Genomic DNA, 12418 nt, shown 5'->3' on the forward strand with positions numbered 1-12418 from the left:
AGGCGGCTCACCACCACCTTCTCAAGGGCAATTAGGGATGGGCAATAAATGCCGGCCTCGCCAGCGACGCCCCACATCCCATGAACGAATAAAAAAAAAGCTGATGTCTACCAGAGTGGCATTTGGTGTGCCATAATTAGTCTCAGCGTCCCTGGATTAAGGAGGGAAAAAAGTCAGCCTGGGTTTTCCATGCATGAGGAGAGGATCAGGCATTACCATGGTGCCCTCTGCCGACACTGACCATCAAGGCTCACACATGAATAATGTCCACTTGGGTGAGGTGCTGGAGGATGATCTGCATCTGTGGAGGTGTACCCCAGCAAGTCAATGCTTTGAAGACAGGATGAAATTGGGAAAAAATTGGCCTAGGAAATTAGAAAAAAAACCTTTTTAAATAAAAAGAACCTAACTTCCCATTGATTGTTTTACCATTTCAGCACACTTTTAAATTTATTAAATGGTGGATTATACATTTACAACAACAACTTGCATTTAAAAAATGTCTTTAACGTAGTAAAACATCCCAAGGTGCTTCACAGGAGCGATTTATCAGGCAAAATTTGACATTGAGCCACGTAAGGAGATATTAGGACAGGCGACCAAAAGCTTGGTCAAAGAGGCAGACTTTAAGGAGCGTCTTAAAGGAGGAGCGAGAGGTAGAGAGGCGGAGAGGTTTAGGGAGGGAATTCCAGAGCTTAGGGCCTAGGCAGCTGAAGGCACGGTCGCCAATGGTGGAGCAATTAAAATCGGGGATGCAGCAAGAGGCTGGAATTGGAGGAGCGCAGTGATCTCGGAAGGGCTAAAAGAGCTAAAGGAAGGTGCAGAGATAGGGAGCGGTGAGGCCACGGACGGATTTGAAAACAAGGATACGAATTTTAAAATTGAGGTGTTCCCGGACCGGGAGCCAATGTAAGTCAGCGAGCACAGGGGTGATGGGTAAACAGGACTTGGTGTGAGTTAGGATATATACACAGAACATATAATAAGGAGCAATGGAATGCTTTCTTTATTTTACTCATAATCTTGTCATTCCTAAAATAACAGAAGGACATTCTGCATCTGGCAGTTGCTTTAGTAATAGCAGATGAAGCTCATATCAGCAGTGTAATGTAGCACTGTGGCTGCATGGTGCTATCATTTACGGAATGAATTCAGTATTCTACTGTTTGCCATTGTGGTTGAGAGGGTGGTAACCAACATCAGCCCCCTGGCTTTCTGCCAATGCCACTCTGAGCCAGCTGTTAAGAGGTAGTCGATGGCAGTCTGGGAACAATTCTTCCCATGTTTTAATTTAATTATAGTCCATCAGTGTTGCACATAAATGGTTACAGCTGGCCTCAAGCTACATTTACACAAGATCACAATCTGTTTGGATCAGGATGTTTGGGTTACGCAGCAAAGAAAACAGCAGGATATTTATCCTACTGTTGGTATTGTATCATGGCTGCATTGTTCAATTTGTGAGATAACACACAAGAGAAAATATTTTCATGGCTGTATTTTCCATCCGTTGACTATGTCTGAAAATGCTAGATCACACTGTTGATTTGAGCTTCAACTGCTATTTCTAAAGCAACCATAAAATGCAGAATATCACATGCTACAGAAGCTTGTGCACTACAGAACCATTTTTCTGGCATGTCAGATGGACACAGCTGGCATATAAATGATGTAAAAAGAAAGCAACTATTTGCATTTATTTGGCATCTTACCATGCCCTCAACACATCCCAAAGCACTTCATATCCAATTAAGTACTTTTGAAGTACAGTTGCCCTTGTTATGTAGGCAAACACAACAGCCAATTTGTGCACAGCAAGATTCCACACATAGCAAATTAGATAAATGACCAGTTAATCTGCATTTGGTGAAGGAGGGAACGATGACCAGAACAGAGAGAACTCCCTGCTCGCCTTCTAATAATGTCACAGGATATTTTACATCCACCAGGACAGGCAGATGAGGTCTCAATTTAATGCATCATCCAAAAGCTGGCACTTCAAACTATGCTCTGTTATTTTATGAAGTGTTTTTCAGCAATGTACTATTTCAAGGGCTGATGCATCAATTCAAAATAAGAACATAAGAAAATGTGGAGCTTGAAAATGTGCTCCGTCCTACACAAATTTCAACTCATCCAAAACTCCGCTTGCATCCTGTCCTGGACTAAGTCCTACTTATCCATCACCACAGGCCTCACCAATCTCTACTGGCTCTCTATCTGTCAATGCATTGAATTCAAAATCCTTGTCCTTATTTACAAATCACTCCATGGCTTTACCCCATCCCACCTCTGCAACCTCCTTCATCCCTACATTCCAGGCTGCACCCTTCCTTTTCCAACTTTGGCCTCCTGTGCATCCCCTACCATTAGTGACAGCGCCTTCAACTGTCTCAGCCATACTCTTTCGAACTCCCTCCATAAATCCCTCTGCCTTGCTGCCTCTCTCCCCACCTGGTCTTCAAAACTGGTCGCTTCAATTATGCTTTCAGCCATCTCTCCTAACTCTCCTATTACTGCTTGCCATTCAATTCTCCTCTGTGAAGTGCCTTAAGGTGTTTACTACATTAAAGGCGCTATACAAGTCATTGTTATAACTAATTTATGAAGAAAGGCTCAAGCAACTAAACTAATTTTCACTGGAGAAAAGGAAATATCGTAGTAGTCGTTCCTCAGTTTTCTTTTCTCCTGTGAAAATTAGTTTAGTTGCTTGAGCCTTTCTTCATAAATTAGTCCTCTAAGCTGTGGTCTCGGTCTTGTCAGGTTTCATTTTTTAAAAACAGAATACAGACTTGGAAATATATCGCTGTTCCTTCATCATCGCTGGGTCAAAATCCTGGAACTCCCTTCCTAACAGCACTGTGGGAAAACCTTCACCACACGGACTGCAGCGGTTCAAGAAGGCGGCTCACCAGCACCTTCTCAAGGGCAATTAGGGATGGGCAATAAATGCTGGCCTCGCCAGCGATGCCCACATCCCATGAATGAATTAAAAAAAGATTGACTGCCGGTCTGGAAAGAAGCTGGAAGACAACCCCAAGTTCCTGAAGTCTGGGGATGCTGCCATTGTTGAAATGATTCCTGGCAAGCCCATGTGTGTTGAGAGCTTCTCTGAGTACCCACCTCTGGGCCGTTTTGCAGTTTGTGAGATGAGGCAGACTGTTGTTGTTGGAGTCATTAAGGCTGTTGAGAGGAAGGCGACTGGTGCTGGCAAAGTCACCAAGTCTGCCCAGAAGGCTCAGAAAAGCAGATGAATTCTATATCTGTCAGCTGCCACTTCAGTCTTCTCAGTTGGAAGCCCAGTTTTAGAATGGATGATCACAGTTTACCATTTAAGCTCCATAATAAAAGACTGGTTAATGATTTAATTTTCTTTCCTCACCCTACGCAACAGCTTCAAACAAGTTCCATTTTCTCATGCTATTCTATTTTAAGTATTGTTTCCAATTTATTTCCCCTGAGACTCTTCTCTTGGTTCCAAAATCTAATTTTCCAAAGTCCTGTTCTACCATATTGTTGCCTTTGGCCTTAGGTTTGACATCTTCCAGGTTACTAAGCAGATCTGGTGGATTGCTAAACATCAAATTCCACATAGCCTCTGCTCTAGTAGCCTGCCTCACATGTTGCGTGGGGAAACCAAACCATCCTTGATTGCCTTGGTGAATTTGTTGGTTTTTTCACCCTTCCCTTCCTGTTGTCCTTGATCCATCCATGATTAGTACATGATGAAGTTCTGCAGCCCTCTTTATCTGCCTAAACAGCTCCCCGTTTGCCTACCTTGTGCTGCTGGTCTATAGCAGTTACCACTTCATTTGGCGCTCTTATCATGACTCAGTTCTAACTATATTACATACGAAAATATGAAAATGATAGACAGGAAAGGATCAACTGATCCACCTAGCCTGTCCCATACAGTTGTAATGTTTTATGCTTCATGTTTAAGCCATTTTCTACCCATCAGAACTATGTAAACATCTGGGAGATGCAAAATAAGATAAAAACCCAAAGCCAATTAGGGGGAAAATATCTGGAAAATTCCTCTCCAACACCCCCCCCCCGCCCCCACACACAAGGCAATCGAAACTAGTCTAGGAGACCACATTGGCCATGACTTATCTGACAGCACATGGGGAGACATAAAGAAAGAAAAAAATAACTTACATTTACATAATGCTCTTTTAATAAGTATAGTGAAGGGGACTCTCATTACCATAGTGGGAGTACATGATAGTGGGGGGAAAAAAAATCAATGATGAGACTTGTAGCTAATTTAAGGAGATCTGCAGTAATCAGAGTCGTAATAATGGGATATTACTGGATATGTCCTCCGATTTGTCCACCCCCTCCGCACCGCTTAATTAGTATGTTGCACGTCCAACAAGGAATGATGGTGGTTCTGGGTAACAAAGCAGGACAAGTAAGCAAACTGAAGGCAAACGAGCACTTGGGTAATAGTGACCATAACCTAATTAGGTTCAAATTGAAAATAGATAAAGAAAATGAGGAGTTAAAGATAAAGATATTGGATTGGAAATTAACTAATTTCAGTGGATGAAAGGGGACCCAATGTTAATTGTATCCATGTGATTTATAGCAATTAGTGTTAATTGTATTCAGGTGGGGCGTATCAATTGGGAACTTTCTTGTATCCACTTAAGAGAGCTGATCTAGGGTGTGGTGTGGGTGTAAATATGGAGCACTGTGACTAAAGGCTTGGAAGCAACTGAAGACTAGGTTCTAGTATTCTATCCTTCACCACCTAGCTATCCAATTTATAACACCCAACCCAGATTAATTGCTTGGAAAAAAGGGGCAGATCAAACAGTGGACCACAGTGAGAGATATTTAAGTATGAGATGCATAAGGTACAAGTTAAATACATTCTGACTAGAAATAAAGGGGGTACACCAAAAGCTATGATTCCATCGATGAAGAGAGATTAGGTTTAAGAGGCCTTTGGTAAATGTAAGAATAATACAGAACAAAACTGTGAAAAGTATAGAGGGGAAGGAAAAGGGGAAATTAGGAAAGCTAACAAGGAATATGAAAGAAGACTAGAAGTCAACATAAAGGGAAATAGCAATGTGCACATAAGGAGTAAAAAGATAATCAAGAAGGGGTGGGACTACTTGGAGGTGAAGAGGACCACCTTGTATTTGAACTGTCAATACCCAAACTGACTCCAAAGTGGAGTGAGATGACTTCCCCCAAGGGAGTCTTGCTCTGGTATCAGGTTGTACTCTGATTCAGATTGCGCTTACACTGCAACTACAGTAAAGTTACAGTTATAGTGTGAATATTGCCTAAAATAGCACAGCGATGAATTTGGTACCTGTGCATGAAGCATTTGTGAAAACACGATGGTAAGCTTTTCACTTTGGCGGATAAATTGTCCAAGACTCTATGCCGGGCAGGAGTCTCGCCCCAAGAATCAGGCACAGAGGTCAGCAAACCCAATTTGGGGCACGCTCAATTTTCTGGTTATTTGTTTTAATAGCTGGAGAAAATAGGGAGTATCTGTACCCAATTTGCCAATACCACTCCCAACGGGTTTGGTATCTTGGACCCACATTTTTCCCCAATCTGTCCAGCTCCTATGCAGTGTTAACTTTTAGCATGTCCCAGAACTCAGTTTGTTAACACCCAAAGGCAACTCAAAATGAGGAAAAGAAATATACCAAACACTCCCCACAAGGCCCAAGAGACAACCAGGTGGGTGGAAAAACCCAACAACAGGTTTCAAGTCATCACCGAATGTCTGGGGAGCGGCTGTCGGTACAGAACTGGACTGGAGATTATTAGAGACCAGGCTCCAAGATCCTGTGTTCAGATGGTGCCTGTAGAGTAGGAGTGGAAAACCAATTGCCTTGTAATGCATAGCCTTATCAGGGCCCGATTGATCTCCTGGACTAATTTCCATCACCGAGAGGGGTCAGAATGGGATTTCCCAGATTTTTTTTCCCCTGTAAATTGGCCTGGGTTTTTAATCTGGTTTTTCACCTCTCCCAGAAGCTCACATGGTCTACGGTGGGGTATGTATATATTGTGATGCACAAGACATCGCAGTTGTGTAGGGCAGGCTTGATAGACTAGAGAGTCTTTTCTCCTGTCCATCATTTTTTCGTATCATATGTAAAATTTAGCCTGGTCTTAAGGGCTCTGTATGGTTCAGTGCCAAATCACTGGGGCTTATCCCCTGTAGGTGGTGCTGCTCTCCGTCAGAGTTGGCTGAAAACTCCTGAGGACAACATTGTGATCTTTAATAATTAGTGTATATTATAAGAAGCATTTTAAAAAGAACGTTTTTCATCAAAAGAAGCAGAAAAGACTTAAACTCCGACCGTCAATCTGATCCATTAGCTAGTCTGGAAAATTCGGGCTCAGAACAATTAACAGGATTGAACATTCTCGAACTTTCCCGATCCCGTCAGAACCCTGGGGCAACTAGTGAAGAGTTGCTTGCTCCTTAGCTGTGTGTTGTATTGAAGATTATCCATTTTACTTACTTATATTTTACAGGAATAATGCCGACTGAAAAAAATGTGCCAACCAATAATTAAGGTTAGGTTACAATCGGATTAATTTCGGGTCTACTTTTTTTTTTATCCGGCATCGAACTCCATCCCTACATCTTCAGTGGCGTTCATTTATTTCGCCCCTTTTCAGTTCCCGAACTACTTCGGAAGCTCTCGGGTTTTCCCGTCGGCGTTTCGCCTTATCGACGGGAAGTGACGTTTTGGGAGTGAGCGGCGTAGCCGAGTTGCTGAGAGTTTTGTCCCTTGTTGCGGGTCCTATTCTGAGGAGTGTTGTTGTCGTCGTCGTCTGTCCTGAAGGAGGTTCAACCCTTTAGAGTCCAAATTAAAATAATTGTGAATATTGCTTCTTTAGCCCAAAGAATTGGAAAATCACCAGTTGGGGAGGGGGAGTGAAACTGCGAGGCGAGTTTCCCAGAGAAGCTCGGGTTAGCTTCCCTCAGCCAGACAGCAAGACCAGTCCTATTGAGATTAGGTTGACCACCTGGCTGTTTTAATTAAGTAGAGAGGAACCGAGAGAGGACAAAGGCTTTTTTTATTACCGGATCTCTCCAGTCTGGAAAATAAAGGAAAGGAAGCAACTGAAGGCGAAGAAGGGGAGCTGCCCACTGACTGGAAGCTTCATTTGTTTGTTTGGGGAGGGAGGAGGGGGGAAATTGTGAGACAAAAAGACACAAAGTGCTGACTGACCACTGGGCCGTCTGCAGAATCGCCCCAGAAGACAGGGTTGTGTTTGTGACAGAGAAAACCCACTGGTAATTAGACTCCTTTATGCAGATTTTTCCTTTAGAGTTTTGCGTGTCTGATTCCTTTTTAAATTTTGCAGTCTTAACGCGAGGAAACTGAACAAGGGAGTGATCGCTAATCTTGTAAGATTTCTGATAACCAGTAGCGGATAGAACAAAAATAATCTTATTGATTATTGTCGATTTGTAGTGTTTCCAAGGCAAGTCCCAGAAATACTGCTGAGAGGAAGAGACCTGTTAACGGAAGCTGCATCTTCTTGCTTGGAAGAGTGAAAAGAGGGTGATTACTGAACCCCCGTTTATTAAGTCGAACTCGTTGGCTGTGCTTCTAAAACTTGTCTTAAAAAAAGAAAGCGGAGATGGCTAAAAAGCAAAATCAAAAGGGTGAGTGAAAATCAATAAAAGGCACGCATTTCTCTGGTACTAATTTGTTTTTAGTATGTTCAATAATCTTCAGCCTGCGGGAGGTTTGCTTTTTTAATTTTGAAGATCATGCTGTAATAAATCAATTTTTCAAAACAATTATTTAATGTAACAAGGTTTTAGTGTTATCAAAAGGGCTCCTTTTCAAGATCAAACAGAAATGAGTTTAGAATGTTTCAGAAGTACAGCCTTTTGAATCACGTTATTCCATTCAGTGCTGTGTTACAGTGGATTCTGGCACACTGATTCCCCAATTTCATAAGCTTGGAAGAGAGAGGAGTGTAAATGGGAGTACATTACAGACATTGGAAAATAACTTGAGGGTGAAATTTGTAGACAAATTAGAGGGACATTTGTTAACAATTCTAATTGTAGTGGACTGTAATTATTCAAAAATAGTTTGTGGTGTGAGAAGGGAGGGTTTTCTGCAGTGTGTTCAGGACTTTTTTTCAGTCAGTATGTTGCTACTCCAACAAGGAAGGAAGTACTAGTTGCCCTGATTCTGGATAAAGGAACAGTCAGTAGTCCATCTAAAAAGGAGAGATACGGATAACAATAACCACAATATCATTAGGTTCAATGTAATAGAAAAGGAAAAATAAAATCCAAGACAAGGGTTTGTGAATGGAAGAAGGCAAATTATAGTGATCTAGAAAGGGACCTTTGCCCAGGGAAAAATGGCAAATAGAACCATAGATCTGCAATGTAAACTATTTAAATGTAAATTATTTAAACAGGAGATGGAAAGTGTGCAAATCAAGTACATTCCAATAAGGAAAGAGAGTGTATCAAAGGATAGAGTTAAATGGCTGAATAGGGAGATTAGATCAAATTTGAAATGTAAAAGAATCTTTAAATAACAGGGAAATAAAAATAGAAGGAAAAATATAAAATATGTTGGGAGAGAGATTAGAAAAGCTAAGAAGGAGTTAGAAAGAAAATTATCCAAAAACATAAGAGCAATAAAAAGGCTTTCTATAGTCACAGTAAGACAGTGGTCATGGTAGGGGCAGGACTGCTAAGAGATGAGTGAGACAATGGCTGATATACTATAGATCTTTACCTTACTTTTCATGTAAGAGGTGGATATTGAAATTGTAGAACCACCAGAGGTAATGGAGGTTATTATTCAGAGAAATGGCACTAAGGAAGTTACTGAAACTTGAGGTAGACAAACCATTTGGAACCTGACTCTGCATCTAAGGATCCTGAGGGAAGTTAGAGAAGAAATAGCAGAGACTTTGACTATAATTCTCAAATTCTGTGGAAAAGATAATTGTGTCAGAGGACTGGAAGGTGGCAAGTGTAGCATCCCTAGTCAAAAATGGGGATGCAGTAAGCCAGGAAATAATAGGCCAGTTAATCTTAAATTATGAGCAAACTACTAGAGGATATCCTAGCTGCCACTGAAGGGTCCATCGTCTAGCACAATGCACATGCATTTTTCTTTGAAAAGCTGACCTTCCTACCAGTAGTACTAGAACCCTGGTGTAGTACTTCACTGTGGAAGCATGTGTCAACTCTTTCCCTCTGGGTAGAGTGAGGCCCATTACAGTGGGAGCTGTCGAGTTGAATTTTACAAAAAGTGAATTGGGTGTGTAACCTGAACTGCTGAAATGCTTGTGATGCTGAGGGACGATGGAGTTGTGCCTCCTCCCACTACTGGGGAAGTTGGGTATATGAGGTGAAACCCAGAAGGTCCTGTAAAGAAAGAGACTTGGATTGAAGGTGAAGTGCTCCTGCAGTTGCTGACTTGTATCGTTGTTACCAGTTATTGCATACGTAGTTGGAGCTTTGTCTGGAAGAAGTTGAAGACCCCGTTATCTGATACTTGAGTGAGTCTTCAAAACTGGCGTCCAAAGAATTGAAGCTGCTATGTGGGCCTATGTAAGCCACAACCACAATGATTGGAGCCAACAGCTGGCTTCACTGGCTTTTGCATTTCGTGCCAGCACAGGTGATACTCTGGTTTGAGGCTATCTTGTTTACACCTTCATTTTTCTTTCTTCTCCTCCCCCCTCCATTTCTCTTTTGGAGGGAAAAGATTGTTCATCACTTCTTCCTTTGCCATTTCTTTTTTTCTAAATTATTGATTTTTGGGCTCAAAAATATAGTTTTTAAAATGAATGGATTTCTTGTGGCATTGCTCACAGTGAATCAGCAGTTACACTATTGCAATGAAAGGGAGGATGGTCCACATTGCTCCTGAAAGGATTTGGAAAAACTGAAAAATGAGGCAGTGAAAGAAGTGTTTTTTATTGGTTCCTAGCAATTTTGTTTGCCTGATGGTACTTTGTGACAAAACACATGCCAGATGCATATCATGTTTGTCATGGCATTTCTCACAGATTAATTACTGTGAATATACTGTCTGCACTGATTGATGTTCATTTGCCTGTTTAGTGTTAAATAAAATTGACTATTGGTTTATAGCCTGAGCCACAGTGTATATTATTATGTCTTCCAAAGTCAGAGGTTGTGTGGCGACACGTGATATATTCCAATAAGCGGGAGTAGAGAGGCCAGAATTCTCTGTTCAACATCTGGGTCTTGATATATTTACCTAGATATTGGGCAGATAAAAGTACACTCTGGTTCATAAGGAATGTATGGACCACTTACAGGAGTGGTCAGTGATGCTGAACCCAAGGAGAATATTTAGTGCAGAAATAAATAAATCTGATTGCAATGTGCCACAATTGTATAAATAATCCCTTGAATATAATTATGTATAGTTTTCCTGTCAAAGTTATTGCAGATAATGTGCATGCTTTACTTTTGATATTTTAATTTTTAAAAAATCAAATGCAGTTATCTCCACGTTGCTAACAATGGTTTCCTGGCTTTTAGTGCTCTCATTCCTCAGTACATTTCCATTGCTGGACAGGCGATGGGGCTTACAAACAGCAAGTCGTGGCATGCTGTCTGGTCAGTCCTGCTGTCGATCCTATTTTTAAAAAAAACCTCTGGTGTGTTACATGTCCCCAGCTCCAAGTTATGGTGGTGTTTCTTAATCTGCATTCTGGGAATTGCAGTGCATAGATTGCTTGCGCAGTGTAGCACTGGTGTATTCTAGGAACAAGTATAGGCCATTTAGCCCCTCGAGCCTGTTCCGCCATTCAGTTGGATCATGGCTGATCTGTATCTTAACTCCATCAACCCGCCTTGGTTCCATAACCCTTAATGCCCTTAATCTATCAATCTCAGTTTTGAAATTTTCAATTGATCCCCAGCCTCAACAGGTTTTTGGGGGAAGAGTTCCAAATTTCCACCACCCTTTATGTGAAGAAGTGCTTCCTGACATCACCCCTGAATGGCCTAGCTCTAATTTTAAGGTTGTGCCCCCTTGTGTTCTGGACTACCCCCCCCCCCCCCCTTCATTCATCTGACAGAGTAATAGCTTAGTGATGCACATGAACTTGAACCACAGCCTTCTTGGAGAGGGGCAGGCCTCTGACAGCAAACATTGTTAGAGACATTTCAAACACAATTGACTACTGTATAAGTATGTTTACGTAGTTTGTGAATTTTGTAATTTTTTCTGAAGTATGATGAACTGCACTAAACTGAAGACTATATAATGTCCCGTGGCACTGCTCACAGATAAAAATTAATACAATGGTTATAGTGTTTTCGTCTTCCACTGTGGGTAAATATATTTGTTCCCCTCACATAACACAGTTACATAAATAAATCTATCTATCTTATATAACGAGCAGTTACAGAAATAAGCCCTTGTACTTAGTTACATTGTGTTTCCTGTCAGTTATCTGAGTTCATGCTGCACTTTGCGTTGACATTTTTAAATACAAAAAGAATTCAAGGTTAACTCCACTTTTGACATTTCAAAGTGTGACAGATGCTCCCCAATTTTTTTAATACACTATATTAGAATAATTATTACTAGCAGATCTCCTGTAGCATTGCTCACTATTGACCTGGGTATTCCGTTATGTTTAAGGAACTTGCAGAAGAATTATTGACATCAGGTTGACTCTCGTACTTTCTGTTTCAACCGAATTAACCTAGTCAAAATTTGTGTACACCCTGATTTTTGTTAAATGTGTGTGTTTGTCCAAGGCGTAAATTGCACAACTGTTTCCACACCTGTCCACGTTCTACGCTGTAGGATCTGCTCTTATACTTCATTGCGTTGTTGTAACAAATCGTGCTTTATATCTAAGAATACGGTCTGAAGACTATAAAACATATGGTAGTTCATTGCGTTTAACAACTCTATTTTACTACATATTTAACAGTTTATAAATTGCTGCTTGTAGTGGTTATGGGGAAATCTGATCAAAGTTCTAACAGAATTGCTGTGTGCCAACGACGCTCAAAACATACTATACGCAGTTGCAACAAAGTGTTGGGACTTGCATTTACAAGTTGGTTTGAATTTTGTTGTTCTATTAGTCTAGATCCTGACAATATTAAAAGTCAGGTCCTATGGTATTTTCAAAGCACCTGGCAACTTTCAAGTATTGTGCAGCCTCTGATAGTAAAATCCTTTGAAAGGTTTGGTGAATTGTTGTGCACCCTCTATTTGCAGAAAATGGCTACTGCTACTTTTCAATTGACTCTGCAGGTCTCACTGATTTATTATAAGTGTATTCTATTGGTTGTGGCCTCAAAACAGACCCTGGACCTTTTGGAATTTAGAAATCTTGCCAAAAGTATATTCAAAATCAGCTAATCAGTGTACTTGGGTCGATT

General features: G+C 41.0%; 1 protein-coding gene across 2 annotated transcripts in view; it reads left to right on the forward strand.

Annotated features, from left to right (window-relative positions):
• Window positions 1-6739: 6739 nt before the first annotated feature.
• The window catches only part of LOC137307187 (spermatogenesis-associated serine-rich protein 2-like), a 92456-nt gene continuing 86777 nt past the window's right edge, over window positions 6740-12418 (forward strand). Inside the window, exons 1-2 of one of the 2 annotated variants that reach the window (XM_067976554.1) lie at window positions 6740-7288; window positions 7470-7663. In XM_067976554.1, coding sequence (XP_067832655.1) covers window positions 7639-7663 — 25 coding nt within the window. In that variant the 5' untranslated portion in view covers window positions 6740-7288; window positions 7470-7638. The remainder of the gene's footprint in view (window positions 7289-7469; window positions 7664-12418) is intronic. The other variant, XM_067976555.1, reaches the window with a different exon arrangement.

This window comes from Heptranchias perlo, chromosome X (assembly GCF_035084215.1).
Source record: "Heptranchias perlo isolate sHepPer1 chromosome X, sHepPer1.hap1, whole genome shotgun sequence".
Classification (NCBI taxonomy): domain Eukaryota; kingdom Metazoa; phylum Chordata; class Chondrichthyes; order Hexanchiformes; family Hexanchidae; genus Heptranchias; species Heptranchias perlo.